We start from the raw sequence: 23,170 nt of genomic DNA on the forward strand, positions 1-23,170 counted from the left end.
TTCTTTCCTCCCTTCCTTCGTTCTGTCTTCATTTTTACACTGATTTCTTTTACTGTCTGATTGCATTTTACATAGACTTATATCTTAACATAGGTCCCTGCATTTAATGATACCCCCCGCAGGTTAGGGGGAAGAATTTACCCGATGCTCCCCAGCTTGTCGTAAGAGGCGACTAACGGATTCTGTTTCTCCTTTTACCCTTGTGAAGTGTTTCTTGTATAGAATATAGTCAATTTTTGTAAAGATTTTAGTCAAGCAGTATGTAAGAAATGTTAAGTCCTTTGTAGGGCTTACTGGAAACTTGCATTCTCCCAGTAAGGTCATATATTGTACTACGTTGCAAGCCCCTGGAGCAATTTTTTTATTAGTGCTTTTGTGAACAAGAAACAATTGACAAGTAGCTCTATCCCCATCTCCCCCCTTTCGGAGCTTTCCCCGTCGCGATATAACCTTCGTGGTTGAAAACGACGTTAAACACCAAATAAAGAAAGAAAGAAAGAAAGAAAGCATTTAATGATGAGTATAGAACCAAAAGGTAGAACAAAACGAAAAGAAAAAACTGAAAGAAAAAAGAAAAATGAGAACAACCTTTCAGTCTTCTCGCAAATAAGCCTATATAAAATCAACCGGAGAAGTCTGATAAAAAAAATTCTGCCCAAAACCACATTATTTAAAGTCGGGGCTGCCCCCTTGTGGGCCTGTATGCCTCAAAGGGGGCGTCAAACGAAACGAATTTGTTTTAATTAAATATGAAAATTAACCAACAGAATCTTCATAATTGTTGCGCAGGCGTAGAAGAACACCTTTCCGCCCTATAAGGCTGCTTCTCAAGTGGCAGCAGAACCGGGTGGATTCCCACCCGCAATTGAAGGGGCTTTCGCAAGTCTGATCACCACAAACCAAACACTTGAAGGCCTTGATGCAACGCGAGTTGTCTCTACCTCGTTCCCTCACCTGTCCCGTTCCTATGGCAACGCGTGTGGTTTACCTGTGGAGGGAAGGAAGCGTTGTGACGTCACTGGCTTAGTGACGCAACAGTTTGTTGACGTAAAAGGTGACGGTGGAGTTGTTGGCTGGTGATCAGTGGCCTTTAATCCAGGTGGGAAAGTGATTCGCACCTTCCTGTTTCACGAGACACGCTTGCTTTGCACGTTCTTCACTTCCGGACTAAGATTTCTCCCCCTCCCTCTCCCCCAAAATATCTTAACCCCCCCACCCCTACTATACACTACCCCTACTGTCCTATAACCACCATCACCCAAGTAATTAGAATCATGAAAGGAAATGTGAGGACGCTGACCACCAGGTAAATGCCTGCAAGGTGAAAAGTAAGCTGAGTTGATTTTAACAATTGTAAATCCAAAAACAAAGAGACGTTCCAAAATTCAGAATAAAAAAAAATCAAGAAAGGTAGGTTGTTGGAACAAAACAATATATTCACAAATATATCGACCCAACGGTCTTTTAAGTGCACAGACAAACAATTAATAACGAAAACTTATCTGGCTGATTTTTTCTTCCGCCTGCCACGAAGCCGCAAGCGAATGAATGTTGGGTCTTAAAAGACCGTTGGGTCGATATATTTGTGAATGTATTGTTTTGTCAATAACAAACGTTCCAACAACCTACCTTTCTTGTTTTTTGATTTTTAACAATTGTAGTAAAGTTTCATTGCAAAGAAAAATACCGCATACATGTTAGTAAACAAAGGAGCACAATATGCTACATGTATTAAGCATATAGATACTATATATATTTTTAGCACTGGCTGTTCCGAGCAGGTATAGTCCGCTATTTTTTTCCGCCGAATCTCAAGGACTTCTTGAGAAGCACTCCAGCATGACATTATCTTGACGACCGATGCGCCTCATGCGTCTCTGTAACTTGGGGCTTCTCTTCGAGTACCTCGGCGTTTATCCAAACGCTCTTACCTGTGTTTTGGGTGAGTGATTTCTCTTGTGATTGGACCATTGGTCAAACACAGGTGTGCATCTCTGAGGCGTAATTCTTTGTGCAGGGCTTGAATGGGTCGACCTTTTCTTGTTGTGATGCGCCATGAGGCATTCTTGCGCATCCTTTTGCTCTGTTTTACCTGAATTCCGTCTGTTTAATGCTGAGACAAGGGGGGTTAGCAAACACACCTGTCTAGTTATATCGAGGGGAATGCACAGATACAACAGGATGTTCGACTCTGAAGAACTAACTCTTCGTGGATTTCTTGTGGTGAGAGGAGATTGACAAACAAGCATCTTTGCAGGCAAAACCTTGAGGACAAGATCTGATCGTGATTTTGGGATGGAACAGTTCAAAGACTTTTAAAGTCTTGGGTTTCCAAACTACAGTAATTGCCGAAGAATGTTTCCTTACCTCGCTCTTCACCAGAATTGAAGAAATTGATTAGACTTAATCCGGTTCTTCATTGTAATCAGTTGGACCCTTGTGCAGTATTTTCTCCGTCCGGATCCGTCTGAGTAGGTCTGGCGAATTGGAGCCTATGCTAGATTTTCGCGTTTGAGTCCCATACACAGTAAGTAGACTTACCTGGCTGGGTTGAATGTTTGCAAACTTAAGCACTAACACTGTTCAGCTGATCCCTTTGAATTAAATTATTTCCATTAAAATAACTCTTTGCTCATCACTTCTATACCAGCTAACAAACCTGCAAGATGTCTTCAGGTCCCTTAAATTCATAATCTTTATAAAACTAAATGTTCCCTTCCTTTGAATTATTCCACCTGTTTTGCGCCTTCTTTGGATCGAGGATACATGTACGTAAAATAATGCTGATTCAAAATAACCTTCAATTTGATAAATAAACAAAAAAGGTGAGTGATGCTTTTGCTTGGACAAGATAAAGCAAAATCTGCATTTGACTGAACAGGTTAATATGAAAATGCCTGCAAAGAACATTTATTTCTGTAAAGCGCATATTTTAATTCAGTGATCCTTTTACAGTTCCCTGCTACAGATTCTCTCATTCGTTTTTACATTTAGTCAAGTTTTGACTAAATATTTTAACATAGAGGGGGGAATCGAGACGAGGGTCGTGGTGTATGTGTGTGTGTGTGTGTGTGTGTGTGTGTGTGTGTGTGTGTGTGTGTGTGTAGAGGGATTCAGAGTAAACTACTGAAGCGATCTTTATGACATTTTTCATGAGAGTTCCTGGGTAGGATATCCCCAGATGTGTTTTTTTCATTTTTTCGATAAATGTCTTTGATGACGTCATATCCGGCATTTTGTAAAAGTTGAGGCGGCACTGTCACACCCTCATTTTTCAATAAAATTGATTGAAATTTTGGCCAAGCATTCTTCGACGAAGGCCGGACTTTGGTATTGCATTTCAGCTTGGAGGCTTAAAAATTAATTAATGACTTTGGTCATTAAAAATCTGAAAATTGTGATTAAAATTTCTTTATAAAACGATCCAAATTTACGTTTATCGTATTTTTCATCATTTTCTGATTCCAAAAACATATAAATATGTTATATTCGTATTAAAAACAAGCTCTGAAAATTAAAAATATAAAAATTATGATAAAAATTAAATTTCCGAAATCGATTTAAAAACCATTTTATCTTATTCCTTGTCCATTTCTGATTCCAAAAACATATATATATGATATGTTTGGATTAAAAACACGTTTAGAGAGTTAAAAAGAATAGAGATATAGAAAAGCGTGCTATCCTTCTCAGCGCAACCGCTCCCGCGCTTTTATGGAGTGTTAATTTCACTGCCTTTGCCACGAGCGGTGGACAGACGATGCTACGAGTGTACGGTCTTGCGGAAAAAATGCAATGCGTTCAGTTTCATTCTGTGAGATCGACTGAGCTTGACTAAATGTTGTATTTTCGCCTTACGCGACTTGTTCTATACTATTACTCTCCCTCTCTCTCTCTCTCTCTCTCTCTCTCTCTCTCTCTCTCTCTCTCTCTCTCTCTCTCTGTGTGCCTCTGTCTCTCTCTCTTTCTCTCTCTCTCTCTCTCTCTCTCTCTCTCTCTCTCTCTCTCTCTCTCTCTCTCTCTCTCTCTCTCTCTCTCTCTCTCTCTCTCTTCCCCACACTCCTCTCCCTTTTCTATGGTATTACTTTCTGCCCTTCTTAAATTTGTGACGGAGTAGAAAATTGAATGCAACATTTTTTGTACGACTGTGTGAGAAGGAGGTTCTGTTTCGCCGCCACCGTTTCCTCCTAACTAAATTTTACATTTTTCATTTATGGCCCTTTTCACACTATTTTCTCGACTTATTTCTTAAGCTGATGTTGATTCGGAAACTAAGACTGCCATTACAAATTAAAGTTCCTTTAAATCGTTACCCATCAGTATATTTTCTTCGTAACTGGAAATGAGATGCATGATTATGAGAATAAAAGCCGCGCTGTTATTTACGATGTTCATTTTGTTTTCGGGGGGAATGGGGGTGATGCCGTGATTCCGAAGCGGATCGGACACCGTGTCGTTTTTGCAAGAACAAAAATGCAAATGGATGCACATGGCATATTGTGCGATTTCAGCATTCAACGCCAACACACCCCAGGTGTCACAACAACCAGCCAAACCTGTCACCACGTCACAGCGCATATCATTATGAATTCCGCCACCCAGTAAGCTTCGAGCAGTGAGCAAAAACAGACGCTCGCTCCCTGTCAATCGCGTAACGCGTCAAGTGGCAGACAAAAACGCCTTCCCTTTGTCGTCTGCTTCGCAAACCACGCCTCCTATCTCTCTCGGCTGCCAACAGCGCGGCAGTGGACGCGGAGAGACACGAAGGGGGTCGGGCGAAAGTTTACCGTGTCACGTGACTTGGCTCGAGCGGGTGCCATGCGAGCAACAAGTGTCTAGGAATTTGTCGCGGGGGATAAATTGTTGATGAACGGCAATTGGAAGTCAGTAGTACTACCAGCATTTCAAGACAGCAGAGCTAACTTCGTACTGGAGACTTGGACTTCTTTTTTTGAGTCGGAAGCGACTGGAGTTCGACTAAAGTGTTTCGCCAAAGCAGACGACATTTTTTATGGCTTCACTTTGATGAGTGGACAGTTACATTGTGTTATTCATGTGTCGTTTGGTGACCACGCGAAAAACAAGAGCGTCACGGCACTGATTTGAAAGTGATTTATTCTTGCCGAATCAAGGATATTATGCACAAGTAGGAAGAAAATCCTGAGTTCAAGTTATCGGTCATCGGACGAGAGCTGCAAAACGAAAGGTAGATATGCCGTACCGATTGAAATGGTTTTAGTATTTAGTTTCTTCGTTTGCTTGTTATTGTTTTAGTCCGTAAACAAAAACATAGCAATATTTGTACAGATAGATCTATGTATATGCAGGCCTTGTTTTTATCTCTTAGCCTGTCACTTTTTACTTTGGAAAAACGTTTCGAACTTGTTGTGACAACCTCTATGTCTCTGTCTCCCTGTCTCCCTGTCTCTGTCTCTGTCTCTCCCCCCCTTTCTCCTCTCTCTCTCTTCTCTCTCTCTTCTCTCTCTCTCTCTCTCTCTCTCTCTCTCTCTTCATTTTCATCGCTTGGAACAAGTCAAGTAGAGAGACAGATTTACTGTCTATTAATGTCAATGACGTCACGAACACTGCACGTGCATCTGCAGTTGCCGTAAAGGAGAGGCGAGAACAGAAAAGGATTGCACTGGGTAGCTTATTTAATAACACCTTAATTATCTTCTTCTCGTTAATTTCCAGACTTACTCTTTTCTTCGGCTACCAGCCTTGTGAAACAAATCTTCTTTTATCTTTAAAACTTTTTTAAAATTAGTTTTCCGAAGAAACACGTTTAGTAAATGCTGGTAGTTGTAGACACGATTAACAAAGTGTCAATGCTGTCTAAAGTCAAGAACTTTTCAATTGATTTTTTATTTATTTTATTTTAGCGTCTAGAATCAATTCTAGTGAAACATTCAATTAATCTTGATTTGCATGACAGCTCCTTTACAGTGCCTTTTGTTTTTAAGAGTTTGATTTAAGCGTGTTTTATTCAATTTCTCATACACACGTTTCAAACAATAACAACATTAAGAACGTTTAAGAGTTTGCTGCCTTCTACTCTTTCTGTCTCACCGTCCGCGTGTCTGTCTGTCTGTATCTCCCCTCCTCTTTCTCCCCCCCCCCCCAACCACCCCCAACCCCTCATATGTTTTATTCTTTTCTTGCCCTTTCTTTATTGCGACTGCAAGCAATTTTTGCAACACTCATAAACTGCCACCACGCACTTTTCCAACCGAAATGACCAACCCCCACCCCAGAAAAAAAGGTATTCGATAAATGCTTCTTTTCCGCCCGATATTTATGCAGATTTTGATTGAAACACCTTTAGCCACAACCCGACTTCACTCCCCCCCCCCCACCCCCACACTCTTTCTCCCCCCCCCCTCCCCCTCCCCCCTCCGGTGTGACTGATCACTTCATAATTATTGCGCTTTGAATACAACAATTAATTTACATCTCAGAGGCCGCGTCGCGTGTCCATTAATGCATAGTTTCCACTTCGAATACTTTGCTGTTTCCGATGTGACAAGTGCATTAATAAAATGATCTGCCTGGTAATACTAGTAATACATGCTTCCCGTATTTCGTGTTTGTCCAAGTAGTATGACATGTGTACTGTGTTTCATCACCAAATGTGCCACTAGAACGAATGACGCAAGTTAATTCATGTGGTGGATGGTTAGTGTGGGTGGGTGAGGGTGAAAATGCGGATTAATTTTAAGACTCCTTCCATCTCAACTGTCTGCAAGTAGCTGTCAATGCAATATTACGTCATCATACTGCATACAAACTCTTATAAATTCAATCTAAATGTTATTTATTGGTTTAACATGACACTTTTAATCGGAACTCATTTGTATCATGAATATGAAGTGATGTGACTTGAATTGCCAAATCATCACGTCAAACTTACATGCTTGTGCGGTTTCAATGATGTTAGTATAACTGTCTCAATAGCTGTGATGCCAAACATAAAAGAAAGAAGTGATCATCAATATGCTTTATTTCAGTTGCAACTACATGCTAATGTTATTTTTATACCTCACTCATTTTTAACAAACTTAAAGTGTAAATACACATGCATACTGAAAGAAAACCGTTGAACTATTGACTACATATATAGATGTCTTTCTTGCAAAAGAGCACGAATCTGTTCAAGCGCTGATAAGTTGTATCAAAACTCCTCCGAAAACGGCGTATGACTGCCTAAATGGCGGGGTAAAAAACGGTCATACACGTAAAATTCCACTCGTGTAAAAAACACGAGTGTACGTGGGAGTTTCAGCCCACAAATGCAGAAGAAGAAGAAGAAGAAGTATCAAAACAAAGAGATTTTTTTTTGAACGGTAAAATAAATGTAAAGAAAGAAAAGTTGTAAAAGAACGATCTGACTTTGACAGAGGCCCCCCTTTCAATTTAGTATGTGCATGTGCGTATATCAATTTTTTTCATTTAAATTTAGTCATTTATTTATTTATGTTACGATTTTATGTATCTATCTAATTTAATTTACTTATTTATCTATTTTTGCAGACGCGCGGCGACTTTAGTCAGCCATCAACCCGCACAACAAACCAATGACTCTGACTCAGCCTGCGCCAGAAACAGTAACGACATTGTTACCACCATCTCCGACAACGTCTACAAACCCCCCACCACCAGTGGCCATGACCGCCATCAAACCTCAACCGCTGTATTCGCAGCCTCCGGTCTTCCTCCTCCCCCCCTCCGCCTCCCCCTACACTCCGCCTTGCTCCACCTTCGCCGTCGCTCCCGCATCGCCACCAGAGTTTGGCACAACGACCAGCGGCTTTTACTCCGCCCTCCGACACTCCTACGACGCCTCGAAGAGCGTTGAGAGAGGGATGGGGGTGGGAAGGGGACTGGCCGACGGGCTGACTAGCTACTACTCTATGAGCACCGCATACCTGTTGGCTAACTACAACTCTTTGGCGGCGGCGGCGGCGGCTGCTGCTGCGTACGTTGGCGTAGATGGTCACGGTGGTAGAGACTTGTCGGCGACGCTGCCGTCGTTCGTTGATGCTGTCTCGCCTTTGTACCCAAGTCCCTTGGCTTTGCCTTCATCCGGCACATGTCCATCGCCCTTGTCGTCTGCTTCCACGCCCATAGACTTGTCCATATGCTCGCCGCAAGAGAGGTTGTCGTCGTCGTCGTCGTCGTCATCGTCGACGTTATCGCCTTACGCCTGGCCGTTTCATCTGTCACGTGGAGATGGGAGAGGGTTGATGACGCTGGGTGGTTGTGACGTCACTCCCGCTAGTCACCGTCTGCTGCTGGACAGGTCGTTGGAGAGTGATGGTGAGTGGTGTGTCTGTGTGTTTGTTTGTGTGTGTGTCCATGTTCTTGCATACGAGATTCACACTTTTTCTTTCAATAGAGCTTTTTTTTCTCTCTCTCTCTCTCTCTCTCTCTCTCTCTCTCTCTCTCTCTCTCTCTCTCTCTCTCTCTCTCTCTCTCTCTCTCTCTTTCGCTCTCCCTCTCTCTCTCTCTCTCTCTCTCTCTCTCTCTCTCTCTCTCTCTCTCTCTCTCTCTCTCTCTCTCTCTCTCTCTGTTTTTATTGGAGTCTGTGTTAAATGTTAACCATAAATTTGTGTTTTTGTTGTTGTTGTTGGGGTGTTTTTTGTGTGCAGTTTTCTGTTTGCATTAAAATTGTTCTCTGCAGTATGAGTGGCTTAAACAACTGTTCACATGCACGGACGCGTTTGCTCACATTTTAATGAGTTTCTCATACTTTCTCTCTCGAGGCCAGCGGACTTTCTCCGTTTTCTTCTTCGTTGTTTCCGTTTTTGTTTTTGTTTTTCTTTTCTTTTTCTGCTTACAGAAATAAGCATCTTGTGCAGTTACACTATTTCATTTTTAATTTTAAGATGAAATAGTAGGATGTCGTTAACCTGTAAATGAAAAAAATGTAAAAATTCCGGAAACCGGTAACCTGTTATATATCTGCCGGTTGATATATTGTTCAACATTTCTTTTTGTTGCACGGATACGTATACAGTAGGCTACTTACTGCTTGTAATGCTTGCTTTGGCTGTTTTTCACATCTTCTATGCTCGTAAAATAAATACATTGTACCTTAAGTAGGATTTTCACATTGAGTTTGTAAAATGGCTAGCACGTTCAGTGGAGTGAGTGACATAGAGGCTGTACAGAAGAAGAGCACAGACAAACAGAATGATTACTCCACAGTGTCTGCCCGAAACTTCTTGCACAGACACTACTGTTGATGTAACTCCCGTTTCCTTATGAATATTGATGGGTAGTCAGCAGTCCTTTGTGCGTTGAGGTCCGACTGATCTAAGGCTGCTGGCATTTCTAATTACTTTGCCGATGTTGAAAACTCAGAGCTTTAGCAATTCACTTGACTTTGGTGGTCCGCGACACAAGGAAAACATTTCATGTGTAATGTGGAACCTTCCTTGGGAACATCTATGTAAGACTCCCTTAAGACATTGTTGTTGTTCTTTTTCTTCAGAACTTCTGCTCACGACCTCTGTAAATGTTCTTCCCCTTTAAGTCAGTGTTTCTCAGATTTTCTGTTCAACATCTCTGTAAAATAACCCGCATATTGACGGGCGGGGATGTAGCTCAGTCGGTAGCGCGCTGGATTTGTATCCAGTTGGCCGCTGTAAGCGTGAGTTCGTCCCCACGTTCGGCGAGAGATTTATTTCTGAGTCAACTTTGTGTGCAGACTCTCCTCGGTGTCCGAACACCCCCGTGTGTACACGCAAGCACAAGACCAAGTGCGCACGAAAAAGATCCTGTAATCCATGTCAGAGTTCGGTGGGTTACAGAAACTGACACGAAAATACCCAGCATGCTCCCCCGAAAGCGGCGTATGGCTGCCTGAAAGGCGGGGTAAAAACGGTCATACACGTTTCAGCCCATGAACGAACAAACAAACCCGCATATTAAGACTGCTTCCTTTTTAAAACCCGATGTTTAGAGATCTTAAAAGGGGTTGTAGTGAGAGATTTATTTCTGAGTCAACTTTGTGTGCAGACTCTCCTCGGTGTCCGAACACCCCCGTGTGTACACGCAAGCACAAGACCAAGTGCGCACGAAAAAGATCCTGTAATCCATGTCAGAGTTCGGTGGGTTACAGAAACTGACACGAAAATACCCAGCATGCTCCCCCGAAAGCGGCGTATGGCTGCCTGAAAGGCGGGGTAAAAACGGTCATACACGTTTCAGCCCATGAACGAACAAACAAACCCGCATATTAAGACTGCTTCCTTTTTAAAACCCGATGTTTAGAGATCTTAAAAGGGGTTGTAGTGCAGGGCCCTTGGTATCCAGAGCATCTCGCCTGCGTTGTCTTTGAGTCTGTAAAAGACAGATGTACAACAAAAATAGCGATGGAAATGAAATAATTAAAGCTGAGATATTCAGTCAAGCAAACATTGTGAAAGAAACTTCGTTTTTTAATTTTTATTTTTTAATGGATAATTATGTCTGTGGAACAATTTAGCATTCATTGATGCACACATTACACGTTTTCTTGAAATAATGTAGTTCTATACAGCAAGTTTCTATTTTAAATTGTGGTACGTGTAGACTAGTTATGAAGATACAGTGACATTTTTCTGCTTCTTTGTTGTCATGACTTTCTTCTGCCATCAATACGATTTTAAAAGATTAAGGAGTGGGGTGGGGCATGAGCGGAAGCGAGGGGGTGTGGGAAATTTGTTTAGTGATCGCACAACCACAACCTCCGTCAACCACCCCAACAGCCTCTTCCCACCCGAACCCGAACACTTTAAAAAAAACACTTTTACTTTTTTCTTTTGGTAAACTAAACTGACCGTTAAGCGAGTTTGCAGTAAAGTGTTTTAGCCAGTACTAAAAGCGAGTGAGAGTGTCACAGATAAGGCTGCGAGACTAAACATTCACACGCCGAGGGTCGAGAAGTAATTAAGAGATCTAACAAATCGCACGCGCGATAAAAACACGGAACGGTGTGAACGTGCTAATAATGCGCAGCTGGACATGATTATATTCGTCTTGTGTGTGTGTCTGTCCGGGTTTGCTAGCACTTTAGCCAGTCGTGTGCTTTGACGTTGGTTCTTATAGCTTGTCTTGCGTGTTGCTTTCTTGTTTCTCTCTATTTTGGTTTTTATGATCTCTCTCTCTCTCTCTCTCTCTCTCTCTCTCTCTCTCTCTCTCTCTCTCTCTCTCTCTCTCTCTCTCTCTCTCTCACGCATTTGTTCCTTCTCTGGCTTTTTTTTAGCTCCCCCTTTTCGTATGAACTCCCCCCCTCTCTCGAGAGAGAGTGTCTTGCGCAAGCGTGTTTGTCAAAAGGCAAGCGATAGAAAACAAACCTAACACGCGCGCTCATATGTCTTTCTATCCGACGCAAAACTGTCGTCAAAAACTGATGCAGTTCCACACCTCGTCAACCTGACCATTTCTCTTTCCACCCACCCCTCCTCCTCCTTCCCCACCCGATCCACCCACCACCTGTCTGTTCTTATTTGTTATCGTTATTTTTGTGTGATGAACACTCCTCCCCCCTGTACCCTCCCCCCCCTCCCCCAACCCCGCCCCCTGCTTCAACCCCACCTTCCCCTTCTACATACCCTGCGTCGTTCACTCTCCTCCTCTCCTGTCTTCACGCGTACTTGTAAAATCCGCGACCACTTTATTTGCACCGATTCTCCTTACCACACGCCATCTCTCTCGGCACGGCAAGGCAAGACAATATGTATTTCAATAACCCCCAGGGTTACATGAATTTGGAGAAAAAAAATACAATAAAAGCAAGAACCAAAAACTGTCTCTTTCCTTTTTTCAAACGATCAACACTTTTTAACCATGAAATGTCCCAACATCTCTCTCTCTCTCTCTCTCTCTCTCTCTCTCTCTCTCTCTCTCTCTCTCTCTCTCTCTCTCTCTCTCTCTCTCTCTCTCTCTCTCTCTCTCTCTCTCTCTCTGGCGTATTATAAAATTATTTTCAACAGTTTTTCTCCACATTTTTTTCACTTTGAGGCCTCCTCTCTCTATACATCACCTTATCCCCTCCCCACGTACACACATACAGGACACCTGCCCCGCCCACCCGCATAATTATAGTCTCAGAGAGAGAGAGAGAGAGAGAAAGAGAGAGAAAGAGAGAGAGAACGAACGAACGAACGAACTTTATTACTGACTCAAGGATGGAGATTTTAGGCTGACTATCTGTCTGTGCTAAAACTAAGACATAGAAATGGAGACAATAAAAAAAAGAGTTATAAATGAGAGAGAGAGAGAGAGAGAGAGAGAGAGAGAGAGAGAGAGAGAGAGAGAGAGAGAGAGAGAGAGAGAGAGAGAGAGAGAGAGTTCATGACAAGATGATTAACTGCATGGAATCATTTAGAAAACAATGGCTTTGATCACATTAAATTATGTAATGCAGCGATCTCGCAAATTTCACACCTACAGAGTACACTTTTTTCAGTTTCAACTCTTTTATTTCCTTTTTCCATGAAACAAATCCGGACAGAAACTCACAAAAACGCCCGTTTTATTGCAAGCAAAGCCTCTCTTCATGTAAGTGCACGCTGTTTCTCATAGCGAATAACAGCAGAAAGAAGTTGTTTGCCCTAAATATGATTATCAGCGATGCTGTGGCAGTGATGGCCCCTTTCCCTCTACCGCTCTTTATGCAGCGGAGGCGTGTTTACTTTGCTGCTGGGAAACTGTAACCATGCAAACCAAGCCACGCGCTAAAGCTGGCTTGCTTGTAAACACGCCGGAGTTACTTTTTACGCCTTTTTTTCTCGACAGATTTTCAATCGCTGTGCGATGAACCGCTAATAATTGAGAATTAACTAACCGTGGACAGGATTAATTAATCTTTAACTGTCGTATTGGTTTCCTCAAAGTTTGAAGAAAGTCGGCGACAGCTTCATGTTGCTCTGTAGAACAACTGCAATAACTGAACGAACCTCCTGCAGAGTAGCTTTTTTGTGTTTGGGGCATTTTGTGAATCTCAAAGCTTTGGATGAAAAACTTAACTACTCGACGGAGTTGTAAAACACAAGTTTTTCTACACTGGGGAATGTTAAAACTTTTTTCCACTTGAAGTTGTGCGCTGCGTCTGAAGCAACGAATTCCGCTCTCTAAAACCAAGTCTCCCCGTCTCTGTCTCGTCCAGACGCATTTCCTTAAAGACAAAATGAGAAGTATTCACGTTGAGGACACGAGGAGTATCAAAGCGGGATTTTTATTAGTAAAGTGCACGGGCAACCCGGTAATTGCGCAATATATTCTTTCCCAAAGTCTGCCAGTAAACCCCGCTTTTCGAGGACAAAATTGCGTGAGAATGGCCTGGTGTTGTACCCAAAACTCCTCATGCTGAGAACTTATCTCTGGCTCTTGGAATTTCCCCCAAAATCAGACAGATTTCGGGGCAAAAAACACGAACTTTATGTTGTGCAAGGCCAGCAGTTGTGTTCGTTTCAAGACACAGTTCTCACGGAATCCTGAACCAGACTGCAATCCAATGATGGCAGACTTTCAGTTTTAGGGCAAGAGTCAAGGTCCTCTTTCTGTGTGACTCGCTAGAAATGGCAAATCAGCACATGTTGTTTACTCTCAAGGTAAATGACCAGCTTCAGATAAAGCCCCCTACTGAGTTCTCCTATTATGCCGAGAAAATGCTGTTTTTCCCCCTTGAACATGAGAATCAAGCTGGCGTTCCATGTAAGATTTGAAATCTGGATAAGTGTGAGGTTTCTCTCCTATAGATGACTTTTGCTTTCGTCTTTCCCTGTTATCTGATGGCTTAGTGACCCGTGAGATGTCAGGCGACCTTTTTAAACTGATATACGACCAATTTTACCCCATTTTTTGTCCGCAAGAAAGTGCTATAGCACTCTCAAAGTTCACCAACATCGTTCGTCACAACGTCTCGCCTCTCGTTTTCTCCAGATCCCAGATCGTTGTTGCCACTTTTATTAGAAAACACGTGTCTGCTTTCCATCTGACGGCTAATTGCAGAATAAAGTGTCCAAAGGAACATCTACATACCGTGGGAAACAGCTTTAGAAACGGAGGACACCCCCGCTTTTCTCCCTCCTCTCTGTAACCCTCCCCCCTTGGTCGCTTATTTTCTCATCACGAATCTTTCGTTTCTTATTACAGCCTGAAATCTGTCGTGTTGCCGAGTTCTTTGTCTTTGTGATTTGCCGTTGCATCTTGTTGCCATGTGCGCGCGCGTGTGTGTATGTCCTGTGAGATCTATGTTGTATTATCGCGCACGTGCTGTCCCATTTAGATACGCAACATGATACTTCGTTGTCTGTCAGAGTGACATTGTAATCTGCCAGGAGACATAGATCTGAGACAGGCACACAAATAAAGAGACATGGTTCTAAAATATAACTTGCGACCTTGTCTCTTCTCGTCTGTATGCATGACTTTCTTCCAAAAGCCCGGCGCTGACAAAATATATCTATTGAAGACGTTGCCTACATCATCTGTGCATTAAAATCACTAAGTAGCAACATTATTTCTGCGAACAAATCGTTGTTCTTAAGCTTTGAAAGGAAAAAGCCACGATCCAAATTAAACAAAATCCATTTTGTTGCTGCAAACTGAATTTATAGTTACTATAGCATCCATTTAGAGGTACACACACTTTTAGTGCATCTGACAGACCATGAACTAATAAATGCCCAGCAAAGTGCGGGAAAAATCGCAAACTTCAGAAATTATTTGTGACGTTGATCTTAACTCTTTGTTTTCCTTTTCAACACAGGAGAATCACCAAGGGAGAAGACTCCAACGAAAGCCAGATTTGATTTTTCCCGCCTCGCCGAATCAGCCACGAGGGACGATGACGTCAAGGCCGTGCATGCGCAAACAGATGCAGGGCGCGAGGCCGAAGTGTTCCGACTTCATCCGATGCCGAGTTTGTGGTAAGAGCGAGCGCTTGGCTTGTAAACTTGTTTTGCCTTCTTCTCAATATAGCTGTCAGTTTTGGGGGGCGTTGGAAATAGCAGCTGTTTCTTTTCCCACGTATGCTTCGTTTGTTTGGTTTTTGTCTGTGTTTAGGCTGGTGCGAATATCTTTTGCTGTTCTAAGATAACATTCTCGACGAATTGATGATACAGTTGTTTGTAAAACTGTCAGAATGTTCGTTCCTAGCCCCCCTACCCTCTGTCTCTGTCTCTGTCTCTGTCTCTGTCTCTGTCTCTCTCTCTCTCTCTCTCTCTCTCTCTCTCTCTCTCTCTCTCTCTCTCTCTCTCTCTCTCTCTCTCTCTCCGAGAAAGTGGGGATACCTCACATGACCCGTGATTTTACAATTCGTTTTACAATTATTTTCCAGGACATCGGCGCAATTTTCACATTGCAATGCAAAAAAAGTGGTGGTCCAAAATTGAACGTTTTGTTTGAAAAAAAACCCAATATTCTTCATACAGAGAAAAAAACAGTGTTTTTTTTTTATTGCGGACAAGTCCGACCCTTTTTTTTTTTTTTTAAACAAAATTGTATTCAGAATTTCTTTGCATGAACAGTTCGAAACACACAGCTAGGACACGCACTCAAGCAAATGCTTATATCACGTGACCAGAACAATACTAAATTACACACATTTTCGTAATGGTGGACATAATAACAATAAACCAGAAGAACAAATTGAAAGAATGGGGATGGGGAGCTAAATAGGAACAAAAGAATCTACAGGAGATAAAAAAGAAAAGGGAGGGGGAGGAGGAAGAAAGTACTAACAACCACAAGGAGAGACTAGGACGAAAGCGCATAGGAAGAGAGCATCAAGTCTAAAACATGCAACATGTAAATTCAAGTAAATGTTACAATTTTTTATGGAAGGCAGACCATTTCGTATACGATCTTATCATTTTCAAGTGTCCAATTTAAAAAATCTCAAAATAAGAGATATAAAAGTCGCAGCTCAATGTCATCTTGGCTTTGTTATTCTTTTCTATTTGTCAGTTACCCTTTTTTTTCTCAAAAAATCATCTAATATCTGCACAGGGATAAGACCAAAGTCAAAACATGACGACGACACTAAAAGGTTCAGAGTTCTGTGATGACTCCGCAACAAAATGTCAAGTTAGTTTCGGATTGTGTCCTAGTAATGTAGTATGCATGCCTTTTCGCATGCAGTCTGTTACCGGCACGGTTGGCCTAGTGGTAAGGAGGTCGTGGGTTCGAACCCCGGCCGGGTCATACCTAAGACTTTAAAATTGGCAATCTAGTGGCTGCTCCGCCTGGCGTCTGGCATTATGGGGTTAGTGCTAGGACTGGTTGGTCCGGTGTCAGAATAATGTGACTGGGTGAGACATGAAGCCTGTGCTGCGACTTCTGTCTTGTGTGTGGCGCACGTTAAATGTCAAAGCAGCACCGCCCTGATATGGCCCTTCGTGACAAAATTCAGTCTGTTGGCTCTTTCACTAAATTCTACCCCGTTTGTGATTACAGGTACAACCAGCTGTATGGGACGTTCCACCACCACCCATCCGCCACCACCGCCTCCCTCTCCCAGACACCCACCTCCATAGGCAAGATCAAGAGGAGGCCTGGCAGAAGGTGAGGAACCCGTGTTTTTCACATAACCCCGACCCAACGGAACCCCACCCGCATTATTCCCTCTCTCTCTCTCCCCCCCCCCCCCCCCCCCTTGTCAAAAACGAGTATGACTGCCAAAATGGCGGTGAGTAAAAGCACTCTCGTCAGAAAAAGAAAAAAAAAAAGAAAACTCACACGTACGTAGGAGTTGCAACCCATTTTGTTTGTTGTTGTTGTTGTGTTTGTGTGTCTGTGTGTCTGTGAGTGTGTGTTCCCTCTGTATCAATTTTGTTCCAAACATGATCTCTTTTGTACTTGCCAGGCCCAAGAAGGAGTTCATCTGCAAGTTCTGCCAGCGGCAGTTCACCAAGTCGTACAACCTGCTCATCCACGAGCGAACACACACGGACGAAAGACCATTTCCATGTGACGTGTGCGGCAAAGCCTTCCGCAGACAGGACCATCTCAGAGACCACAGGTGAGTCGGTCGTTATGGATGAGATTTTTTTAATTTATTTTTTATTTATTGGCCAAGCACATCTTTTAGGGGTGTTTATCCCGAAACATTCGTCTGTCCGTCCATCGATTTTTGATTTTCAACTTCTAACATTCTAACTCTAAGAAAGACTAAGAAGGATGGGTATTGTAGAATTTTTTGATAAAACAATACCTGTTTGAAAAATAAAAGAAATTTGTAAAAACTGAAGAAAAATGTAACGCTTACAAGATGTGCTAGGCAAACAAAAAGCAACTAACCAAAAAATATATCCATGTGTAAAACCCTGGGGCGAAGTCTGCGTTTGACTTTTCATTCATGTTTTTATATTTTCTTGGCTTCGAAAATAGCGAACAAAGCGTTTGTTGCCCTTTTAAAGCTGATCGTTATAATTGGTACCTTGTAGAGCTGAGACCAAAAATGTTGTTCCTGTACAACTAATTATACCACTAACTCACTTGGCAGGGGGTGGACTCTGGTTCCCCCTCCCTCCCTACCTCCACCCTCCCCATCAGTTAAAATCATTCCGTACAGTAGAACCCCATTTTAAGGCTTCACAAAATGGTGGGTCGGGGTGAGAGTCTGAGCATTGAACATGTACAGTGCTTATGAATATGAAATGAAAGAAAACGAGGTATTGAAAGGAGGGGAGGGGATTGGGATGAGTGATGGTCTTACAAGTTGGCTCTCATATGTTGACTTGATAGTCTTGCATCTATATGCTTGTTCATTGTCCGTTTCAGGTACATTCACTCCAAGGAAAAGCCGTTCAAGTGTGACATCTGCGGGAAAGGTTTCTGCCAGTCCAGAACTCTCGCCGTACACAAGGCTACACACGTCACCATGACACAGGTGTGTTTGTTAGTCTGTCCGTCCATCTGTCTGTTTTGTACGAAAACGTTGGCATAGTGTACTTTTTCTGGAATTCTGCAGTAATATACGCTGCTCTGGTGTAGCAGCTAAAATTAGTTTGTGTGTGTTTGTTTGTTTGTTTATGTGTTTGTTTATCTCTCTTTTCCCCTTTCTTTCTCTCTCTCTCTTTCTCTCTTTCTCTGTTTCATCCCCTCTCTCTCTCTCTCTCTCTCTCTCTCTCTCTCTCTCTCTCTCTCTCTCTCTCTCTCTCTCTCTCTCTCTCTCTCTCTCTCTCTCTGTTTCACCCTCTCTCTCAATCCAACATTCTGGATCTCGTAAATGTGAACTAAATCAAGTTATACACACTCGATGAGGTTGCAAGTTGAACATATTTCTCGTTTTCCTTTGCAGACCTAAATGGCAGAATGGACTACCATCGACACTGGAAACACTGTCACGCCTCTCTTTCCAGTTATCTTCTTGTGGCAGCAATTGTTTGTTTGTTCATGCAAAGACCAAGGAATCTAGTCTACTTCTCCTTGTATGGATGGGCTTTTTTTTAAATTTTTGTAAATGTTTAGGTAAGTTGAAAGGCAGTGACTTTATGTGCAATATTGAATTATCGTTGTTGAGCTTTTTTCTTTACCGACGCAAAATATCGCACGGAAAAGTAGAAAAGGGGGCAAAACAGACAGTGTCACCTTTGATGTCAGGAATCTCTTGGAACCGGCCAAAAATGTCGCTACATAGCAGGTGGCCTTTCGTGATAGGTACTTTTTGGTCGAACAAAGAGACAAATGGTAGGGGAGAGGAGGGGGAGGGAAGGGGGGAGGGAAGGGGGGAGCAGATGTATGCGTAAGAAGGAATATGTTCTGACCAAAAATTATGTTATACGAAGTTTGACACGTCTTTTGTTTTATTTTGTTTTTCAAATTTCACTAAAAAATGTGTGAGAGAGAGAGAGAGAGAGAGAGAGAGAGAGAGAGAGAGAGAGAGAGAGAGAGAGAGAGACAGACAGAGAGACAGACAGAGACAGACAGACAGACAGACAGAGAGAGAGACAGAGAGACAAAATTGGACCTAGGAGATAATTCACAAATGCATTATCAATTATTGTACGGATTCTGAAAAATCTTTAAAGATTGAAAAATGAAATGTCATTAGAAGTTCCTTGTATGCTCGTCAAATTAAAAATGAAAGAACAGAACTAGATTGATGGATCTTGTTTTGTTCTCAGTATTACATCCTCTTACCAATGTGTATGCTGTACATAGGTGCATGCTGTACATATTTGTATGTAACTAGTCGCGATTCAAAGCCCGTTTTTAATTGCATTTCCGTCCTGATATTAAAGAAGAAGACTAAGTGAACAAATGTTGATGCTGTTCGGGGGTCATTTTGATGAGTTGTTACTTTTGTGTGTGTATAAAACCTTGACATCCTTTTTTTTTTTTTTTTTTTTTTTTTTGGTGGGCGGATATTTCTCCGATCCTTTCCCTTTCTTTATCCCTTCCTTTTTCCCTTCGTTTTCATCATCAAATAACGGCCAAACGTGTCGTAATTAAAGGATAACTTGCAATTTTTAACATTTTCATCTCTAAGTAAGATTTATATTAAGAAAATTGTTCTATATTCGTGATTTTGAAATCGAATACAAATAAAAGGAAGCGAATACCTGAAATCTTTTTGTTTTGGGTTTAATGAATATTACTCCCGAACATTCGCAACGTTTAGTCGCTTTTTCTTCTTCCTGAGAGAATATTTTATAAAGTGTTCGCCCTAGTTGTATTTTTCTGTACGATTGCTTGTTCTGTAAATAGGCTATGTATGAAATACTACTGGTGCACTCTTCATTTTGTGCTGCACACAAAAACACAAAATGTTCGATGACCAAATACCATATACGATTCTACCTGTTGTGTAAATAGACCAGACATGCAAATGATTTTCAAAAAAAAGAGTAGAAACCAAGGTTACATTTATAAGAGCATTTCAGTGTGGAAAAAAAATTTAATAAGCAATGTCACGAGGTTTTTTTTCCAATCGAAGTGTAATATGGCATTTCTTTAGCATGCAAAACTGTTATTGCATAATCTCAGGATTTATTTTATTTTGTACTGCCCATGCAGTCAGTGTCCGATGCGCAGTCAATTTGAAGTCCGACTGATTTTTCTTGCTCAATTTGACACGGTGCATTCATCGCTCTCTCTTTTTTCTTTTAATTATTGTTACCTGTTGTGCTCAACGAAATGCTCAAATCAACACGGGGTATATTATCAGATTTGTTTTATCAAACAAAAAATGCCTAAACGTTGTATGCATCCATTTTTGTGTATTGCTGTTCACTGACACACTTTTGTGTGTGAAATGCAATGTGAAATTATTCCTCGCTCACGCACTTTCCGCTGCTTTACGGCTACTTTAGAAAATCTGTGATGACATACATATTTTGAAAATTCAAAGCAAGAAACAAGAAAAATTAATCAAACCAAAACAGTGACGTTAAAAACGTGTTCATTGAAGATACAGACAAACCTGCTCTGGCAACCATCCGTCGTTAACGACCCCCTGCCCACAACGACCTCCCCAAAAAGGAGCCGTGGCGATTTTGTTTTCTTTAGTATAATTTACCTTTCCATCGAACCTGTCACTTTTGGTCGGTTCATTTGTTGTAGAAAGATTCCACTGTACCGTCTTCCTCAAGTCACGCATAACGTTAGCGACTACGCATAATTATGTGTAGGTTTTACATGGTATCAGGTCCTCTCTCCCCTTGGACACATACCAACATTCAACAGCCTGTGCGGATTTTTTTTTTTTTTTTTTTAATAGTGTCAACATGGAAAATTAATGCAGCAAACAAAAATCGCTCTCCGTAGAGAACGCGGCCGGTCTGGTGATTTGTGGTGTGTGTTCAAGTGGAATGATGCACTCATTCCCAGTAAAAGCCTGGATAGATCTTTCTTGCTTTACATTATCGCTCACATGCACCAGAATGAATGTATGTTTGATATATTTTCTGTGTTGAGAAAACCAGAGGAGAGAGAAGATAATTGTGTTCACCTCAGTGAGACTTAGAACTTCAGTGTGTCTCTTGAAGGTCCACGCGTGACAATCACAAATACGAAGAATACATATAATGTTTCATGTGCCTTGTGTATGTATATTGTACATAACTGTAATACATGTTGGAGATGTTTCAATCAAAGTGTCTTGTTTTAATGTACAGTGTATTATAAGACTTTTTTCACGTGCACGAATCGTTGCATGCCGAGTACATACTCTAGACATTCCCAGAATGTACATATTACTTACGCACAAATAAAAGAAAAACCTGTCAAGATGTGTGTGTGTGTGTGTGTGTGTGTGTGTGTGTGTGTGTGTGTGTGTCAGTTGTGTGTGTGTCAGTGTGACTCTCTCCTATCCCTCTCTCTACCCCTTTCTTTCTCTCTCTCTCTCTCTCTCTCTCTCTCTCTCTCTCACCTCCCTCTCTGTCCCCTACTACCCCCTCTCGCCTCTCTCTCGCTCTCTCTCTCTCTCTCTCTCTCTCTCACCTCCCTCTCTGTCCCCTACCACCCCCTCTCGCCTCTCTCTCTCTTTCTCTCTCTCTCTCTCTCTCTCTCTCTCTCTCTCTCTCTCTCTCTCTCTCTCTCTCTATGTCAAGTTTTTATCGGTTTTGTTTTTACAGGTGTGTCTTTTTGTTCGTCCGCAAAACATAGTTCACACCGAAAAGCCAAGCAAAGGCCAAACAGGCCGTATACAGCTCAATACCTCTTTTGGCCACGATATACCATACATGATTGGATGAAAAGCCCTGTTTTACAGAAGCTAAAAGCATTGTTGCACCCTCGACAAAAACCCTCGACATTGTCAGTGTCAGTGTCAAAGCGAGTGCTATCTCCTACTAGCTATTTATTGCCTTGATCTTCACTTCAAGAGATTTCGTGTGTTGGCCAAGGAGGGGATATTGAGAACTGCGAAAAGAAATAAATAAACTACAGAGGTTGGGGTTTGAGAGGTTAGGTATTTACCTGTCGGAAACAAACGAGTGGGTTCACGCAGAGGTTATGTAAAATCCTAAACATGTGCGTACAAAATTGTTTTTGTGTGTTTGTGGAGGTTTTTTACATTTAGTCATGTTTTGACTAAATGTTTTAACATAGAGGGGGAATCGGCGAAACGAGGGTCGTGGTGTATGTGTGTGTGTGTGTGTGTGTGTGTGTGTATGTGTGTGTGTGCGTGCGTGCGTGCGTGTAGAGCGATTCAGACCAAACTACTGGACCGATCTTTATGAAATTTTACATGAGAGTTCCTGGGATTGATATCCCCGAACTTGTTTTTCTTTTTTTCGATAAATGTCTTTGATGACGTCATATCCGGCTTTTCGTGAAAGTTGAGGCGGCACTGTCACGCTCTCATTTTTCAACCAAATTGGTTGAAATTTTGGTCAAGTAGTCTTCGACGAAGCCCGGACTTCGGTATTGCATTTCAGCGTGGTGGCTTAAAAATTAATTAATGACTTTGGTCATTAAAAATCTGAAAATTGTAAAAAAAAATTTAAAAAAATTATAAAACGATCCAAATTTACGTTAATCTTATTCTCCATCATTTTCTGATTCCAAAAACATATAAATATGTTATATTTGGATTAAAAACAAGCTCTGAAAATTAAAAATATAAAAATTATTATCAAAATTAAATTGTCGAAATCAATTTAAAAACACTTTCATCTTATTCCTTGTCGGTTCCTGATTCCCAAAACATATAGATATGATATGTTTGGATTAAAAACACGCTCAGAAAGTTAAAACGAAGAGAGGTACAGAAAAGCGTGCTATCCTTCTCAGCGCAACTGCTAAACCGCTCTTCTTGTCAATTTCACTGCCTTTGCCATGAGCATGAGCGGTGGACTGACGATGCTACGAGTACATACGGTCTTGCTGAAAAATTGCATTGCGTTCAGTTTCATTCTGTGAGTTCGACAGCTACTTGACTAAATGTTGTATTTTCGCCTTTACGCGACTTGTTTCTTTCTTCTGTTGATGAGAGGTTAGGTATTTACCTGTCGGAAACACACGAGTGGGTTCATGCACGCAGAGGTTATGTAAGATATGCGTCAAACAATGTTTTTTGTTTTTTTCGGGAGTATTTTTACATTTAGTCAAGTTTTGACTAAATGTTTTAACATAGAGGGGGAATCGAGACGAGGGTCGTGGTGTGTGTGTGTGTGTGTGTGTGTGTGTGTGTGTGTGTGTGTGTGTGTGTGTGTGTCTGTCTGTGCGTGTGTGT

The 23,170-nt window shown here is 41.8% G+C and overlaps 1 protein-coding gene across 1 annotated transcript; it reads left to right on the forward strand.

Moving 5' to 3' along the window:
- The first annotated feature begins 4,853 nt into the window (after nucleotides 1-4,853).
- Nucleotides 4,854-18,676, forward strand: LOC138980790 (uncharacterized). The gene is made up of 7 exons (XM_070353680.1): nucleotides 4,854-5,206; nucleotides 7,531-8,316; nucleotides 14,759-14,918; nucleotides 16,447-16,554; nucleotides 16,856-17,011; nucleotides 17,773-17,881; nucleotides 18,293-18,676. Exons 2-7 carry the CDS (start codon nucleotides 7,575-7,577, stop codon nucleotides 18,296-18,298), a joined length of 1,281 nt encoding a protein of 426 aa, XP_070209781.1. The 5' UTR covers nucleotides 4,854-5,206; nucleotides 7,531-7,574; the 3' UTR covers nucleotides 18,299-18,676.
- The last annotated feature ends 4,494 nt before the right edge of the window (nucleotides 18,677-23,170 follow it).

This window comes from Littorina saxatilis, linkage group LG11 (genome assembly GCF_037325665.1).
Source record: "Littorina saxatilis isolate snail1 linkage group LG11, US_GU_Lsax_2.0, whole genome shotgun sequence".
In the NCBI taxonomy this organism is placed as follows: Eukaryota; Metazoa; Mollusca; class Gastropoda; order Littorinimorpha; family Littorinidae; genus Littorina; species Littorina saxatilis.

Coding starts and splice junctions, on each gene's coding strand:
- LOC138980790 (XM_070353680.1), top strand. CDS start 7,575: ATGACTCTGACTCAGCCTGCGCCAGAAACAGTAACGACATTGTTACCA. Junction 16,555..16,855: donor AAGAGGAGGCCTGGCAGAAG/GTGAGGAACCCG, acceptor TGTACTTGCCAG/GCCCAAGAAGGAGTTCATCT. Junction 17,012..17,772: donor GACCATCTCAGAGACCACAG/GTGAGTCGGTCG, acceptor TGTCCGTTTCAG/GTACATTCACTCCAAGGAAA.